The 18,111-nt window shown below is 33.5% G+C and overlaps 1 protein-coding gene and 1 long non-coding RNA gene across 13 annotated transcripts in view; one reads left to right on the top strand and one right to left on the bottom strand.

Annotated features, from left to right (window-relative positions):
* Window positions 1–245: 245 nt before the first annotated feature.
* LOC123716254 (band 4.1-like protein 4) overlaps window positions 246–18,111 on the bottom strand; it is a 42,165-nt gene continuing 24,299 nt past the window's right edge. For 2 of the 12 annotated variants that reach the window (XM_045671904.1, XM_045671903.1), the window contains exons 6-23: window positions 15,826–15,946; window positions 14,933–15,020; window positions 14,585–14,737; window positions 13,510–13,664; window positions 12,807–12,904; window positions 12,439–12,453; window positions 11,923–12,001; window positions 11,806–11,826; window positions 10,020–10,208; window positions 9,389–9,538; window positions 8,170–8,242; window positions 7,608–7,693; window positions 6,503–6,685; window positions 5,631–5,759; window positions 4,700–4,933; window positions 2,931–3,162; window positions 1,750–1,922; window positions 246–1,257 (exon numbers count right to left, since the gene is read on the bottom strand). In XM_045671904.1, coding sequence (XP_045527860.1) covers window positions 1,242–1,257; window positions 1,750–1,922; window positions 2,931–3,162; window positions 4,700–4,933; window positions 5,631–5,759; window positions 6,503–6,685; window positions 7,608–7,693; window positions 8,170–8,242; window positions 9,389–9,538; window positions 10,020–10,208; window positions 11,806–11,826; window positions 11,923–12,001; window positions 12,439–12,453; window positions 12,807–12,904; window positions 13,510–13,664; window positions 14,585–14,737; window positions 14,933–15,020; window positions 15,826–15,946 — 2,195 coding nt within the window. In that variant the 3' untranslated portion in view covers window positions 246–1,241. The remainder of the gene's footprint in view (window positions 1,258–1,749; window positions 1,923–2,930; window positions 3,163–4,699; window positions 4,934–5,630; window positions 5,760–6,502; window positions 6,686–7,607; window positions 7,694–8,169; window positions 8,243–9,388; window positions 9,539–10,019; window positions 10,209–11,805; window positions 11,827–11,922; window positions 12,002–12,438; window positions 12,454–12,806; window positions 12,905–13,509; window positions 13,665–14,584; window positions 14,738–14,932; window positions 15,021–15,825; window positions 15,947–18,111) is intronic. The other 10 variants (XM_045671911.1, XM_045671906.1, XM_045671912.1 and 7 more) reach the window with 10 other exon arrangements.
* Window positions 14,244–17,269, top strand: LOC123716257. The gene is made up of 3 exons (XR_006754531.1): window positions 14,244–14,532; window positions 15,851–16,000; window positions 16,852–17,269. It is a non-coding gene; the product is annotated as an uncharacterized LOC123716257 (long non-coding RNA).

The following is an 18,111-nucleotide window of genomic DNA, read 5'->3' as shown; positions in this document are numbered from 1 at the left end:
ACAGTTTAATTAATTCTCTATACCTTTGTCGAATCGATAATCGCCTTCGATATTAACATTCATTAGCAAGGAAGCTGATTAGGATTTATGTCGTTATTATACAATGCCCAGTATATTAAATTAGCATTGTGACATTTATGATACCTTTGTATGGACAGCACGAAATTTTATTATATAATTTATTTATTTCACTGTGTATATTTTATAAAATACTTTTTAAAGGATATGAAACAAAAAGTCGGTGGTTTGTAAATAAGAATTTTAATATTGAACATCATGAATTTACACATAAGTTACGAACTGGAATTTAGGGGTTGTAGAAATTTAGAAACCAATTTCAGTCTTGTACAGTTCTAATTGACTGTTAATTAACTTTTAATAACAACAGCATTTCAATTCTTATGCTTAGGCCGCATCGGGTATATAGCGGTTGTATCGCGTGAAGTTAGACGCAAGTAAATTAGTAGGAGTAGCCGATTACAATTTTCTCTCACGACTCTTTTAATTCGAAAACAGTTACACATAAATAATTTTAATATTCGTGAAGTTTGTTATTCTAAATTTAAAAATAAGCACTGGTTGTGGAACATAAAATTATCTTGAATACTGTAAACATCGACTACGAGAAAAAATCGTATTACAGCAGCCATTGATAACGACTGAATTTTGATAACCCTACGCCTTATACGTAACCTTTAAATCTACATAACAAATGTACACAATTACTTATACTTAGTACTTAGTATATAAGTAGATGCTAGTAATACGTCTATACCCGTTATGGAATAAATAAGTTAGAAAAATATTACACGGAGTACATACAATACATTTTTCTAAAACATTAATTTAAGCCATTGAATATTATTCAGACCACCCACTTCTCTGATAAAAAATAACCGAGGCTCGAACCCGGGATTCCGATATCCTGCGTACCAGAGCGAAGAGCATAAATACTTACAAAAACGAACAGTTCATAAAAAAAAGTATAGACTTAATTATTTTATTTACTAATTTTATACTCAAATACGCATACGTCTAGCAATTCTTTGGCACAAAAATATTTTATATCGTCCTACAAGTAGAAAAATCATCTTTTCCAGACAAAAGATTTTTAAAAGACATTGCTTTTTTATTTTACAAATATATTTACATAGAAATCATCTGCGCTTTCGCAAGCGTAGTTTATAACTCTGTGCTCATTTCAGTGCCTTTGCCATCCGACGTGTCCCCCATCTCCAGATTCAGTTGCTCTGAAGCCTGTTAAAAAATATAAAATACACCTTCTTCTAAAAACCTAGACAATTAGTGACATAAATTAACACAAACACAAATGGGTTCAGTTAGTGGTTAGTTAATTGTTAGTTAAACCTTCACCGGCATGCGAATACCTGCAATCGGGGTGGGGCGAACGTGCAATCATTCCGCTACGATGCAACACAAAGATTTTGATGCGACTACGACTCTTAAGAATTTTAATGTAACGGCAAAAATATTGGTATTAAACAGATTTTATTAAACTTTTATTTATTTGATTTTTGATTATAGAAGAAATAAAAAAGTGATATAAAAATAAAGATAGTAATATTTTATTAAAATCTGTTAAAATTTACAACGACAATAAATTTACATAGTCTGCACATTTTTCTTTTTTTTTTATAAGAAGCTACTTAGGAAACTAAAACTTAAAACCTACATCACACTATATCAATAAGGTCGTAGGTCGCATCACCTGTTCACAATTATACTTACTGTGTGCTTTCAATAAGGGGTTTAAGTATTATGTCGAGGGTGTTGTCGTGTCGTATATGCCTGGCGTGGGTCCGGGGCAAATTCGCGTTGCAGTCACGAGATTCGCGCGAAGGCCGCATATAACGTCTCGCCAAGGAAGCGCTGTCGCCTATGTTGTTGTTGCTAGCGTGTTTCTGCCCAATCATACGACAAACTACCGATGCGTGCAATTTACACGCAGTGAAACGGAACACTTCATACGTGACAAATTATTGATGGAATGTAGTTCTATGAACAATCTTGAGTAGGGTTTTAACTATCTAACTATTTTAATGGTCAAGCTATCGCAAGCAAACCAATTCACCAATTTATGTTCCGTTTCACTGTCAAATTAGAAATATATCAACTTACTTGTCAATATGAAGTTGATTTAAAATATACATATGAAGAACCCAAAATTTTACCCAAAGGCATAGTGTTCATCAATATTGCTTTCTTACAGAAATAAGATTAATATACCACAGACTTATTAAGCCCCCATTTAAAGCAAGTTCAGCGGAGCGTGATTAAATTTAAAATGATCAAGAGTTATGAAATAGAATTTACATTTTAAAATACTTCCGATTGTTCATTACCGGAAAACTCCGCTATCAAAAAGAAGTAATGAAATGGCCTTTATAACATAGCAGCAGCCTGTACAAAATTAACGTTTTAGTGGCCCAGAAACAGGAGCTGCGGTCACGGCAGCCCTCGTAATGTGTTTGAATTTATTATCTGATATATCTAGAAGTCAAAATACTTTATTTGAAATTACTAACTTTTGATTATATGACGCCCCTCACGTTGTTGTAATCGTTTCATAATATTTATATTAACATCAATTATAATATTGAATTAAAACAATAATCATATCCGGCTCGAAGGATCGTTTAGCATGAATTAATTAATTATTAGCTAGTATAAAGTAAGCTTAAACAGCTGGATAATGCACTCTAGAAAATCTTATCATGTGTATCCTCTGTGGGCAACTATACTATTCAGATGTCTATTGAATATGGCTTTTAACAAATTAAAGCCTTTATTGATAATATACCTTCCATCTTATAAAACTTAAAACATTTCTGACCTATTATGGTATAATCGATATTATTTTAGTTTAAAATTACGAGGGCCACCAATCGGTTAGAAAGCAAAGCACTCACGAAGAGAGAGAAGCCAGGGTGGGGGTGTACAGGCGTATGTCTCCTAGTGGCTGCGCTATCACTCGCCACGGAGATAAGTGAGCGCTGGGAGCCTGAAACCCTTCGGGGTGCAGCCGGTGGACGCCGCCACACCCCCACCCCCTCGCCAACCCACGCCCTACTCACAGGAGCCAGGGAAACGCCTGCGCCGCATTTCGCGCTGTCTGAAGATCTAAGGGAAATAAAGCAAAGCCTGATCATAATGACCAGCAAATCTCATCTTAATAAAGCTGGTAATAAAGGTTTTACCGAGAATCTAAATTAATGTTTTTGTCAAAGATGAGAATTTCTATGTGCCAAATAATTTATATTAAAGACGACAGCGACGATTTTTAACTTTAAACACAAATTTATCAGTAGCCCGCGGGGTTAGCCGGAGGAAAGTGGTAGCTTTCGATAGGTGAAGAGTGCGGATTTTGTTATGTCGTACTTTTCTGGCACACACCGCTTGTACGCAGTAGAGGCGTACTTTTGCAATGGGTTTTCGTTGAGTGAAGCACAGCGCAAGTTTTGTGTTCGCTTTGAAATCCGCCGTTTTAGTAACGCCCCGTAGCATTCAGTTAATTATGTCGTGGGTGGAAATTTCAGAGCGACAAGATGTTTTCTGAATCATTCAATTCGCCCACGAAATAGACCTGTGCTATCGTTTGAAACCACCGCCCGCGTCGCCGCTGCGGAGCATCCTCGATGATCAGTTAGATAACATGCTGACTCTTTCTGATGATTTTTTCAGAGGGAAATGGGATGGACAATGTTTTTTTTTAGTACCGAGTCTCAATTTCACCTCGAAGGGTACGTCAATAGTCTAGCAATCTAAAACAAAAACATCAGCAAGCTAAACTAAGTTACTGTATGGTGTGCAATATAGGCTAAGAAAATCATCGGGTCGTTTATCTTCGAGAATGACCGAGGTGGTCACAGTAACAAGCGAGCGGTATCTTGACAAGTCTGGTGTCTGGTTTCATCAAGATGGGGCCACAGCCCACAATGCTAGGGTCTCCATAGACACATGGACACACTAAAAGCGTTGTTTCCGAGAAAAATCATAAGCCGCTTTGGAAACATATTGTGGCCACGTAGATCTCCCGACTTAACCCCAGCTGACTTTTTTAATAGGATTATCTCAAAGCCACAGTTTAGAATAGCCCTCTTTCGATGTTTAGCAGTTGAAGAATAAAATAACGACAGAAGTGAGAGCCATATCAGATGACGTCCTGCGGCATGTCTTTGCAAATTCGTTAGTCCGCTATGAAGAGTCTAGTATGTATAATAAAAACACAAGTACATAAAATCCGCACTAATTCATTATAATTTACTGGAATTATATTACAAATACATTTTTTTTTATATTTAGTATTTAAAATCGGCGCTGAGACACCTATAAGCAGATTTTTGCTTTTTCCAGAACGATCCAATTATTTATTGTTAAGTCTATCACCAAGTCTTCCTGGTCTATACGCAGAGGGCGATACAAACTAAGCCACTGAAAAATCTAAATAAATCCAGGGTATTATAAATTTATCCTCACACATATTACAAATACGTATAATGGATATATTATCTACATATTTTTATACATTATATATGGCACCAAAAATCTACATAGACACGGACTAACCATTGGTTTTATAAATTTTCGCTACGTTCCACTTTTATCAGTATTTTATGGCTAGTTATTTATATATAATACCTATAAATCTGATGTTTTATAGGCTTATGTGTAATCTCACCTCTCGGATGAATATGCGTAGTCCTGGTCAGCTCCCAATCCAGAATCTGTGTGCTCGTGCGAGACTCGCGCGCTCCCAATCAATTCCCCGCTCGAACTATTGCTATTACTGTTTGTGACTGGACTATAAGGGTTGTTATTTACTGGAGTAGTCACTGAGCCCTTGTACCCATTGTTTGTGAGGAAATCGTTGCCTGAACGAAGCGCTGGGTCATCGTAGCAAGGATAAATCCGCCTGGAACAAATTTTTTTGGTTCTTTAAATAGTTGAGAATTCTGACATAAATTATTGCGGGATTTCTTTATGTGTTATAAATTTAACCACTTAGTAGTCAGTTGAAACGTTTAGTCAACACAAATAATCATGAAAACATTATATAATCCGCAACATTCTACCGCAGCTAACAAAATGAAACGTTGGTTGGATAGCAGTTTCTGATAAATTTCAATGAAAAATACTCTGAGTATCTATCATGTCTCATTAAATTTACGAGACTGTCTACAATATTACCTTTTATAGAGTTTATTTTATATAAAAATATTTGCTTGCTAAGACAAAGCCTTATCTTTGCTCATATCTAGAAATTTCGTACTGAAATATTTCCATAAGACGGAAACTGTAAGGGTACGGGATGTTTCTTAATTATTATTCGCATGGTATCGTCAACACAAAATGAAGTTAATTATGTGTCCGCTAGCTATAACCAACAAAGTATGTAATGTTACTGTACTTTTAGTACTATTTGATTTGAAAATAAGTATGTATACTACATACTTATTTGGTGTATTTAAACGAAGGCACAGTACCGTAAGTCGTTCCAAGTTATCTTAGAAGTTACAACAACGATAAAGTTGTACGTCATTAATGTCGTCAAAGATGAGTATCGTTTCAGAGGACAAAGCAATAAGAAGGGATAATAGGCAAAGTCAAACCTTCCATGTTTCTCGTTAGTCCTATGCGCGCTGAGAGTGCTTGAGACCGATCTGAGTGAGCCTTGATTGTGATTGTCGTGATCACTTTTGTGACCCTTCTCTCGCCTTGACAGAGAGCCGTGCTCATTCCTGCGTAATAATAAATAAAAGTAAATAATACAATTACTTTACTCTTATAGGTGATCGAGGGGCTGGTGACGTTAGATTCGATTTTGAAGAATATATGAAATTTATAATACTTATATAGAGGAGAGGAGAGGAATAAGTCTAACTAAGCGAAAAAGTTGCTCGACACGAACTGAAAAAAATATGTTGCAGGCACTTAGATAGGTAAAATAATTTTAAATGCTGAGAATTGTTGGCGAGAACGTCTTAATTCTTATTAAACAATATATACTTTTCGTAAGAAATCCTTCTTATATTATAAATGCTAAAGTTTGGAGGAAGTTTGCTATTGATTACGCCGTAGAGATACAATGGAAGTGGATGAAAATTTACACAGATTGATATAACAATCACTATAGTGTGAAATAGTTATATAGTTAATACGCGAGTGTTATAGTTAAGCGTAACAACAACAACTTTTTCGTGTATAGTTTAGTATGGGTATGTTCTTGAAGTAGTCTAAACTTTTAAAAGATTACATTAAAAAATGAATATTTTAGAGATAATATTACATTCCAATGGTGAAAGAGTTTTTGAAATCAGTCCAATAATTTTTGAGATGGTTTGTTACAAATTGTTTTGTATAGTTAGTAGTAATAAGATTAAATACTTGCCACGTTGGGGTGATTTTCCGTAATGGATAATTAAACAAATAAGTTCTATTTTACAGTGTTTAATTAAATACGTAGTAAATACAGAAGACTTACTGCTTATGCTTAGAGGTAGTCCGGAGTTTAGTGTGACGAGCGTGGCTGGTCTGAACAACTGTGTACGGTATCTCTTTTAACTGCTCTTCTGTCATACCCGTAGTATCCACAAGGGAAAACTCTAAGTGCTGTTTCAACTCAGTCGGCAGCCATTTTTTGTCGTTTGGCGAACCGGACCGTGATCTAAAGGAACATTAATACAATTAAAAGATGAACTTTTTTATTATTTAATAATTTTGTATAAAATTACATGGCTGAAGATGATGGCTTTACGTTACTGGTCTTTGAAGGACCCGGGATTAAAACTATTTTAATTATTTAAAAGAAATATATAACAGTTTTACGTTTTGATCTTTTGTTTATAAACTAAGAATTAGTTGATATAGTATTAAAAACAAACAGAAAAGAAATCGATTGTAAAACTATTTTAGTTTTAAGCTTAAGTCAGAATTTCTTTATAATTAACAAAACCTAGTCCGAATTTTTCAGATAAAAAGCTAAAGTATTTTTAAAATGGGTCTGTTAAACCCTAGCTTTACTGCTAACGGTTTGTGGCAAAGCTATCAAAGGTTAGGACGCGTGCCAAGTTGGTTCGGGTTAAAAGTTAAAATGATACCAGTTTGAACAAACTTCCCGAGCTAGATATAGAGGGCCATTTTTTATAAAATATTTTTTTATTAAAGCTTCACTATTGTTCTTGCTTTATTTCAGTTGACAGTAGAAATATTTGTATCTATAGTCTATAATATTTAACACACATGTACATGAATTAGATTATCCTTTGTTTTAATTGCCGATGTTCGAGAATTTAATCTAAATATAGATATCCACGTTACTGCTATTGATTCAAAAGGTTAATAACTCATGAAACCAATTCCGAGTCATCCATGTAGCCAACCCATTTTCTCTATAAGTTTTGTCTTATTGCTGTATTTAATTGTCAAGGCGGTTATTTTTATATTTAAATGGGTTTAAATCATCATACTTAAAATTTAGTCTTTATCTTTTATGTTTCACTATAAAGTTACATAATCGTAATAAAGAATAATATAATTGCATTGCATTTAACCATTTGCGACGTGTGTATGAGAATGTTAATATTTACCGATGTTTCCTGTGTCTTCGTGGTCTGTGCGATGATCGATGCGTTCCGATTTCCGGCTCCATTTGTGAACGACGAACGTTCGCAACCTGTGCAAATAAGTCTATGAATAAAAGTCAACACACACAGTCATACTGTTGGCTTTTAAATTTCGGTTGCATATTCTGTGACAAATAGAACAAATAGCGTATATTTGAATTTCGATCGAATATCTATATAAAACAAACTCTGTTTCCTGTAAGTGATGTACCTAGCAAGTAGCAACATTATCCGAACAAAAGTGTAGCTAGCAACGATATCAAACTCTGTGCATGTTTTATTTGTAATTATATTATTACAGACAAGACAATCATTATAATTATCAAATATCTCCACTACACTATGCACAATCCTAAATAAAATAAAAAACGAAGCGAACGACATAAACAAATTAAATTACTTAACAGTCTCAAATGTTTACCCATCCTTAATCCGACAATAACACTTAAAGCTGAGCACGAAGTAAATAATAAAGATAATCTGCATCATAAAGTTAATTAAAAGGGCAATCAAGCAGTGCACTTACTTGCACTCCAGCGCCCGCCGTCTGTCTTAATACTTCCTTCCATTGTGATTCCGAGTCGACTAGCTCGTACCCTCTGAAAGAAATTAAGCCATTAATAACCCGCAATGACCAGTTCTTCAAGATATAGATTGAAGTGCTTTAACGAATGAAGCCAATGGTACTTAAGTAGCTTTTTTCTATTGAAGATATGGTTTCCACGAAGTTTCTAGTGTATTTAAGACGCGTTTTGCTTGTCAAAGGTTTTTCAGGAAAAATAATATGCAATGACCAGTTCTTAAAGATATAGATTGAAGTGTTTCAACAAATGAAGCGAAATGTGCTTAGAAGCCATTTTTATTATTGACGACATTCTAGTGTATGTTATACGCGTTTCCTTATTCTAAGGTTTTATGGAAAATTGTATAAAAAGCGAATAGTTGAAATGCACTTGGGACTGTAATTGCTCAGGAACCGTTTTTGACCAATCAAGTAATTTTCTAATCTTATTTTAAACATATTTGTTGTATCAGTCTTTCTAGTGTAATATTACAATTATTTAATATTATAATAACACGTAATAGAAATATTTGGACTTCTTTATCAAACACATTTTTCATTAACGGCTGTATTGACCTCGAAAGTGTTTGATTCCGACACAAATAATTGTTTCGAAAACACGTAAGTCTGATAACGTAGTACTAAAATCAGTGGAATGTTTTCTCCATATCTACTTGGGCGGTTAAAGGCTTCTCTTAATATTGATTGGCTCATACTTTTAGAGCTAAAAGTTTAGACATTGTTTACAAATTATACACACATATATGCGAAATAGAAAATCATGTTACGCAAATATCTATAGTTTAAATTACAAAAAACATTCACAATTTTACAATAATTTTAAAAGGTTTTTAACGAGCACTTAGTATTCGAGGATTAGACACTCCAACCGTTATCGACACGCATAGTAAACAAATATTATATTTACAACATACATGTATTCTTTTAATTTTGATTATTTGATAGCTTAAACACTGTATAAAAACATATATGCTGGCTATCCGTAAACATGCGGACCGCCATCTAATAATATAGATTTTTGCAAGAGTATAAATAAGAGAAGAGATAATAAATAGAAATACAAATTAATTCCAGAAAACGATGTTATATTTTTTTTAATGTAATAATGAACAAATAACATAGAGATACATTATATGTCACGATATCTTTGTGAAATACTCACTTGGATTCAGGTTGTGATTCATCCCTCTCTGAAGCCGAATCGTTCTTATGACGTGACCGGTGACGTCGATGTTTTCGCCCGGACCGGCCGGAGCCGCGGGACAACTCACTTTCCGCATCTGATTGCTGACGCCGCGATCTATGTCTGTGTCTAGAGGTTTTTTTGTTAATTAATCAATATTTCTACCAAAACCACTCGACGTCTCTATTGCTTATTAATTCGCGTTTATATATTAATGTGTATTTACAATGACAATTTTATTAATCCATATACCAGTTCTTCAGCATGTTCATATACATCTACAATACATATATAACCTAGAATTTTGGTTTTTAAAACGACTTTAGTTTGGAAGGTAATTAAATATATATGGTACTAAATTATATATTGAAAAATATAAACATCTTTATGTTGGTTGAGTAAGGGATGTCTTCCAAGAAATAAAATCTAGTAAAATTGTTTTTGTTTATAGTATCTAACGATGGGAAAATGATAACCTCGTAAAACCGGCATGACTTAGACTCAAAAATCCACAGAATCAGGATAATAACTGATCACCTGTTCATCACTGATCATCAGGAAAGAAATCAAAATATCACTGGTTTTAAAAACCTTTTAAGAAGAAACGTACTTTCGATTTGACCTGGAATCATTCGAGCTCTGCGAATCAACCGAAGCTGATCTGTGTCTGGGTGCAGGCGGTGGTCTGTGGGCTGTTGGTGAAGCGGAATATAAACCACGACGGGCCGGCGCTGATCGCGTCGATCGCGGCGATCCACCCGTTGTATGTATGGGTTCACAGTTTGTTTCGCCGTGGATGCTATAAAATATACTACGCTAAGATATAATTTATTAAACTTGGAGTATAAAATGTGTATAGTGTATAGCTAGCTATTAAAATATGTTAGTCTATTCCGAAAAGGATAACAAAAAGCTTGATGATTGATCCTGCTTTAAAACTTCACGTTTGCAACATAAAATAGTATAAGATGTCTTAAAAGAAAGTTCATATTTAGTTGATCGATTAAGAAAGAGTAAGTCATGTATCAAAAAAAGTGTTTATTCATTATTAAAGTACACATTTTGGGAATTTATTTCTTAAAAATAATATCCTCCGAATGTAGACAGTGGTGGCTGTGGTGTACCATTTCATGATAGATATTTTCTTTTAATTGCGACAAAGAAGTCGGCTTATTGGCGTAGACTTAACCCCATAAGAAAAATCCATAGGGGTGGGTTAAAACTTGTATCAATAATGTGCATAAAATGTTAGTTTTTCTCGCCCGCGTTTTTTTTAGTATTATCGATTTAGTAGTTTGTCTATTGCTAGCGATCACAGCTTCATATCCATCTTAACTAAGAATATAATATGTTTTAATATTATTCTCAAATAATGAATTTATTGGCAAATATAGGTACTTATTTATAACAGATGTTGCATTTATTTGCATATATACTAATCAATTCAAAAGCCCATACATACGATGTGTATTTTAGTAGTGAAGCCCTATGCAGATAAATTTAGTACCAGAGTAGTACCACTGTTTATTCCGGAAAATACGTCCGATTTTATAGTAAGTGATAATAAAACAATGTTTTCAATAAAATAAAGCATATTTACACACTTGACATACTACCATGAAAATGCAGTCGAAGTCTGTAAAAGGCTTCAGTTTATTACAATATCCAGGTGCTCGTATGTTCCGAATGAATACGAGTTCGCTTCAAATGAAAAGTGCCACTTAACTAACGTAGAAGGCAAATTTTAAACCCAATATTTGATGTCCGGTGGCTTGTTGCATACTCTAACAGACTGACAAAAATAAAAATGTTGATTTCCTTCTGTTTCCCTATTCCTCAATAGTTATTCTAATATTACGTTTATAAATAGTAAAAGATTTATAATAGAAATACAAATATATTATTAACATAAATATTATATAAAATATTTCAACATCTTGAGTTTCGAGCGGTTTCCATAAATCTAGGAGTCGAGCTATGTTATTTTTTCATCACAAGGACAGCGACTACCAATTCCAGCTTAAATAAAAATTACATCAGCTCTCGAGACGGATTCTATTATTAATAGTCTTTATCCAATTATTACGTTAGTTAGTAACCTTGATCGACTATGTGTTTTTGTTCGTTCGCAATGCTTACTGATTACTAAGCGTTTCTTATTATACTCATTGAAACAATATGTCGTGTAAAGTATTGTGTAATGGTTGCAGTATTGTATAATTTCCTTATAAACAAAAAAATTGGATTGAAAAGAGTGGCAAAGAGAATATTGCCAGTTAACCTAGTCCGTACGCCCTTGATTTGGGAACTGGTAGTAAATGTAAATTTAGAACCATAATTTTGTATTGACGTTCATAAGTGTAAATTATCTATATGAAAATTGAAATATTATTTACCTTGCGCACTTCATGACAGCCCTGTAGCATATAATTCAGAGAAAATATAGTAAATTAAATTGATCAAAGATGTAAGTAAATTAAATTTTTTAAGGCTAAATTCTTTTGAATACTTACGAGTTGGGGCGATGCACTGAGGTAGGTTGTTTCATTTCAGGGGGGCAGTCTTTTATTCTTAAGTCTTCTAACTTTGGAACTGAAAATGTTTAGACTCCAATTAATATATATGCATACGTAATTTCAAATGTAGTGCAATATATGAAATATTGCATGCGTGTTTGCGTTGACCCTTACACTATAAAGATTTATTCGTTGTCAAGATTTATAAACTTGTTTTTGTGTTTAAGACGCTTTATAAATGTTACATACTAGATTATATATGTAAAGTAGCGTTAAAGAATAAACAATCCTTTATTTTTTCAACAAAATTATACTTTTCGCGTAAGAATGTAAATAGAACTGCTGCTGTTAGCTTAGAAGAGTTATCTAGACAACGAACAATTTTATTGCGTATTTGGTTAAGCTTTTTATCGTTTTATAATGTTTTTATTATAAAATATATTTTATTTAAAGTATCGTTTGTAACAAGTCGGTGTTATTGACGTAATTCTTATAATTATATTAATACATTACCTATAACCATGCAGGCTGAAAAGACAATGTATACATTATTTTCGTAGCACAATTATCTTAGGATAAGTTTAGTAAATAGTAGTAGTCCTACTAGGATTTAGTATAAGAGAAAGCCGTCTTACACTATCAATTATTAAGTCATTTATTACAAAGGCTGAACTGTAGATAATATTCAAGACGATCTCGAGAATTTGTTTTTTTAATATTTGCAACAAATAAACTCAAAAAGTAGCTGTAACATTATCCCTGAGTAACTAAGTATATATGTTCAGCCGCGCACGCTACTTTATTCCATTTAAATAATTATGTATAATTTGATTAAAGATAATGACTTATTTTATTAATATTTTTGAAAGAAATATTCTTACTGTCATGTAGAGATGTATATGAAGCATGCCGTATGTAACGCCTGGAGGGAGTCCGCGTGAAGTTAGGCGGTGGTCGGGGCCGAGCGCCGCGCCCGCTACTACAAAGATAAGCTTGTTGAAAGCCAGTAAACATCGTTTGCCTTATAATTCGTTTTGTTCCTCTAGCCTATGAATAATAGGACACTGAAAAGAGGCCATAGCTATTTTCCTGTAGGAAAAGTATTACGTTAAGTAGATTGGAAAACTGTGGTTTTTCATTGCGATCGAAGAAATCTGCACGTTTTTGATAAAGGTATGCGTTAGGCACATAAGTCTGACCACCTACTTGTCAAAAGATTATTAATGTCACAGGCGCAGAAGTCACCTCCAGCAGCGTTTTACACAACTTGCCCTTGTTGTTGTTGTGAGTAAAACAAACCCCTTCAGGCATTAAAAAGTTGATATAAGAATTCATAAGCCTTAGCCATCACAATGTTTACTATTAAAATACGAACTACAAATATATTTGTATAAATCCACACTGTATAGTTTTATGAATAAAAGAATAAGAATTTGGGTAGAAATCTACAAACATGTCTGAAAAATAAAGTTTGCTATTGCATGCAGCTAACACAGCTTCTAATTTTATATAATATATAATTTTTTTTATTTACATTTAAATATTTATGGTTATTTTAAGGAGTGATGTATTTGAATAATATACCTATTTCTCAATCTGGAACCCAATGTGAATATATCCGCGGAAGCCGGCGACGATTGTTGGAGGCGAAAGAAGTTATGGTGATCAGAACAACAACGCCATAAGTGCCTGCATGCTGCTCTCGTGGGAGATTCGAAACCGTAGGTAGATGTGTCATTCTAGAACCAAAACGGTTTTCCCGAGATACTAAGTATTTACCTCTTGAGTAAATGCTATCTCAGGTAAGAGCTGGAACAGCTTATAACGATTCTGTTACACCACGATGTTCGTTGAGTCGAATACTAGAAAAAAGTAGGAAATGCAGAGAAATGCCATAATTTCGGTTTGATCTTACGTTTATTTTCTCAACTTATATTCATCGTCTAATCTAAATTTGAGGCATTTCAGAATTTAAAATAGAAGTAACTAAAAGAAAACACAACGCCAACGAAGTCACGTATTATTACAATTTTAATAGATAAATTTAAAGAGCGACGACACTTTTATAAATAAAATTCTCCAGCTTTGATCAATGCTCTGTCAGAGAATAAATTTAAAAGCAATTTCAAGTTCATTCCCCTATTTTTATACACTTCAAAGGCGTATACAAATAAGGGTGGGTTATCACTTCACTCGACAGTGCGGTAAATGGCACGCTTAGTTCTCTGACTTATCTGTAATTGCCTGCTACGAATGTCTTAAGAAAACGTAGGCCACGTCTTTTGACAGACGTCTTATCAGATAGGAAAACGGGTCAAGCTTTCAATTCTCACAATGTTTATTTTACCAAATCTACTATTGACGTGTTACGCCAGATTTAAGTACTTTCTGACATTAATCACATAAAAGATCGCGAAGAAGTTTCTTTATGTTGTAATAATAAAAATGTGTATATCTTTTTTATGAAAAATCGCTGAAAAGCTCGCACAAATTAGTGCAGAGTTCAGCATTGTTATAAACTGTTCAGTACCTATGTATGCAAGTTCTCATAGAACAAAGTTATGTTTTGTGTTTCTAGACAGCTTATTTAGACTGCAGGACCCTGAGGTATTTAATAGCAGATAATATATACTTGTAGTTAATGCAATATCTCACTCACGTTTTTGTCAGCGACGCGTATCATAAAGTATCGTCCTTTGTAGTAAAGTTTGGAAACTCGCGGCCAATAATAAGTGGCAACTGTGTGCTTCCCTCGTAGAAGCAACAGGCCACTTGGCGCCAGTCCCAAAAAGTACTCCACGCTGTCTTCGCCCTGCATTAAATAGCTTGTTAAAAGAATAACAGTGTTGAAATATGGTGTCAGAAAGCCATTTTTGTGAACTCATATTACGAGTCATTAAATAACCCATTCTTTGCTTAAACAGTCATTCATTTTTTATTAACTTTATATAAATTCAATTCACAAAGTAAGATTGATTGAGTGATGGAGTATACGAAATATATTTACCAAGACAGGGTGGAGATCAACACCGTACATGTCTAGCCATTTCACTTTGTCCAAATAGCTTAACTCAGCCTGCGCGGGGGAAACACCACTGTAAAAATCGCAAAACATTTTCATTGCTGCTTTAGTATCATTTTAACTTAACTTAAGATCCATAAAAAAGTCTGATTACTATAATTTGACACATCCGTAGTACGACTGTTGCTTATTAATTAGCAAGCATAAACATTTCTCTAATTTTTCGTAGCTCTCTATAAGGGTGGGTTATATTTAAATCGTTTCGGGATTTTTCGAGTTTACTTAGACCTCATCTCTATTAGAAGTTATATTATTTTTTTACCAAGTCTAACTAGTTATAAACTAGATATGGGTGGTGCAACGTAAATTCAACATACAGTTGTGTCGTAATTTAAAATAACAAACCATTTATCAAGAAATGCATTGGGTGGCGCATTTAAACGATAGATAAACGCAATTTGCATGTAATTGTGGCTTTGCGATGCCAAATGCTTGCCGCGAGGCGGCATGGCGGATGCAGCTATGCTAGTCTTTTTTACTATTAAATCTAGCTTAGCTATAATGAGATACATTATAATTTATCAGTACTCTTTTATTATGTTTACAAATGACGCACTGATTAGACGTCTACGATAAAAAATCTTTTCTTTTTCGTATAACTATGTAATCTGTGTTTTTGTTTATGTGTAGCTGTTAGATTACCTTCTATTTATTTATTTATAATAAGAAAATAATTTAAAATGTACAAAAAATAATTTTGACTAAACTATTTTCTTTCTATCAGCATAAAAACACAGATTACATTGTTAAACGAAATATACGAAACAGAAGAGATTTTTTTATCGCAAACGTCTCATATTCAATATATCTAAACTTACCTAAGTGTCCTGTGTATGTCGGCAGCTCGCCCTTCAAGTTCAGGGGTTTGATGCGCTAAGAATCGGAACTCGGAAACGTACCCTGGACCATGTCGTCTTGGATCATAATCTCCTAGTTCAGCTGTAATAAAAATAATAATTGTTTAAAAATGCTACACAATTCCAACATTTTAGCGTAAGTAATAGGCATCCATATTATTTGAAATATCAGATTATAGTTTATAAGTTCCAAATGTATTTAGATATATTTTATGTTAGGTAAAAATATAGGTTTATCTTTTAAATAAAAAAAAAACAACACATCACTTAATATGTCGCTTTAATTCTTTGATTCAGCGTAAAAATTGCAATTCAATTAAATAGACAAAGACTAATCGAAGAAATAGGTAATCTCTTATGCACTCTCATTATTCTAAGAGCTGGCTTGACGTATCTGTATTTAGGCCATGTGGAATAAGCCTCATCTCTAATGTGAACAATACGTAGGTCATACGTCATACATTCGTGTGTACAATGACGACTTAAATCCCCCGTAGTAAAACCGTTTACTCAACTTGTAATTAACTTTACGATTATTATATTTAATGCAAGTGATTTTATTGTAATCAATTAATTAAATAATTACGATTAATGAATGAATGAATGATAAAGGAGAATAAAACCAGTGATATTAAATTAAAACCGTAATTAATATGTAATACATGAAGTATCGAATGCATCTCTTAATTATACTATCAAATTATTATAATTCGTTACGGCAGAGATGTAATTAGTAAGGAAATATTTTATTCAACGATCAGAAACGTTTGTAAAGAATCAGGATTAACGAATGTTCGTAACCTGAATCAAAACTAAGTCATGTACGTTTTATTATTTCACTATAACGATCTGTACCAAAACGTAATTAATTTACTTAAGCAGGGAGAATTGCCGTCCTAAATAAATACACACAATGTAATCTTATCCCAGACGATATAAGAAGCTTAATAGTGAAAGCTAACGTGTTGTATTTTCTCGATACTATAGGGAAGTGGATCACTAAGCTACTTGTGAGGGAAAACGGCGGATGTAAAGAGAAAAGAACTGCCATGTTTGGGAGACTAGAAAAAACTAAGGGCGTGAGTGATGCTGACACTTATTTCCCGTCGTTTATCTTTTTTTTCAGCTTCGGAAATCGCATCTGGTGAATTTGTGAAAAAGATTCTTCCCTAATATATGAAGATACAAAATATTTTTGGTACGATACGTTTTCACATATGTGAATCATTACGGCGATTTCATTTATAACACTTAAATCTATCCCATATACGAACTAAGACTAGAATATTAAGTTGCTTTTATTTTTAAAATACAACATGACTTTTTATTTTAATTATCCTAAAAAGTCAAAGGCTTTTTAAATGTGAGACAATAAAGTAGCTTATTTTTATCGCAATATTTAAGATGTAACTTGTTTTATTACGGGGTGGACGGGGAGCATAAATTTTAAAGCTATATTTAAACACTCGTCCAACCGCTTACACTCTTGAGATAGAACAATACAAATTCGACATTTCATTTTATTCACTCATTCTCACTAACTTTTATAATTTGAAAGATTGTAATTGTGTAAGCTTAAAACCTGTACCTACAACTCCAAATCGGTTCTAAAATCGGTTACAAAAATGCCGTTTATTGTGACCACAATTACATTGACTAACAACATTTTTTTATACATAGTTCTTTCCCGTCAAATTAACGGCGGTCCTTATAAGAAAATACAATAGTTTTGTTCTTCTTAACAATTTTTTTAAATACGTTCCTAACGATATATGTTTTTTTTTATATTTTGTAGTAATTCTAAGTTTTCATGCCTTAACGCTCGATTGAATGCTCTTTCAACCATCGCTTGCTGTCATTTACTTAAATATCTACGCAATTGCGCGTGATGTTGATTAATTTGTACTGTTACGAAAGAGCCATTGTCTACAGTCTACAATAATTACCAAACTGAGAACAACTTCGGGAACAGGTCCCTTAAGATCGATGTTCCCTAATAAATAGCACTTTGTTGTTTTATATAATGGTGTAATCCTTGTGGAAAAATCTATACAGCATAAGCAACATAGATAGGGTAGAACTTCGAACAAATACAACTTAGCAACAACCACAACCTTGGTTTACGTCATACCCTAAAACCCAAAGTTATTCCGACTCGTAAGGTTATATAAAACTTCTTGACCGTAGCCACTAGGGCCTTGGAGCTGGTCAGTCAGTGGTTTGACTGGTTGAGAATCCTGCCCTCGG

The sequence above is a fragment of the Pieris brassicae genome, chromosome 11 (assembly GCF_905147105.1).
Source record: "Pieris brassicae chromosome 11, ilPieBrab1.1, whole genome shotgun sequence".
In the NCBI taxonomy this organism is placed as follows: Eukaryota; Metazoa; Arthropoda; class Insecta; order Lepidoptera; family Pieridae; genus Pieris; species Pieris brassicae.
Note: the sequence above shows the minus strand (reverse complement) of the source record. Positions and strands in the feature narration are given on the sequence as shown.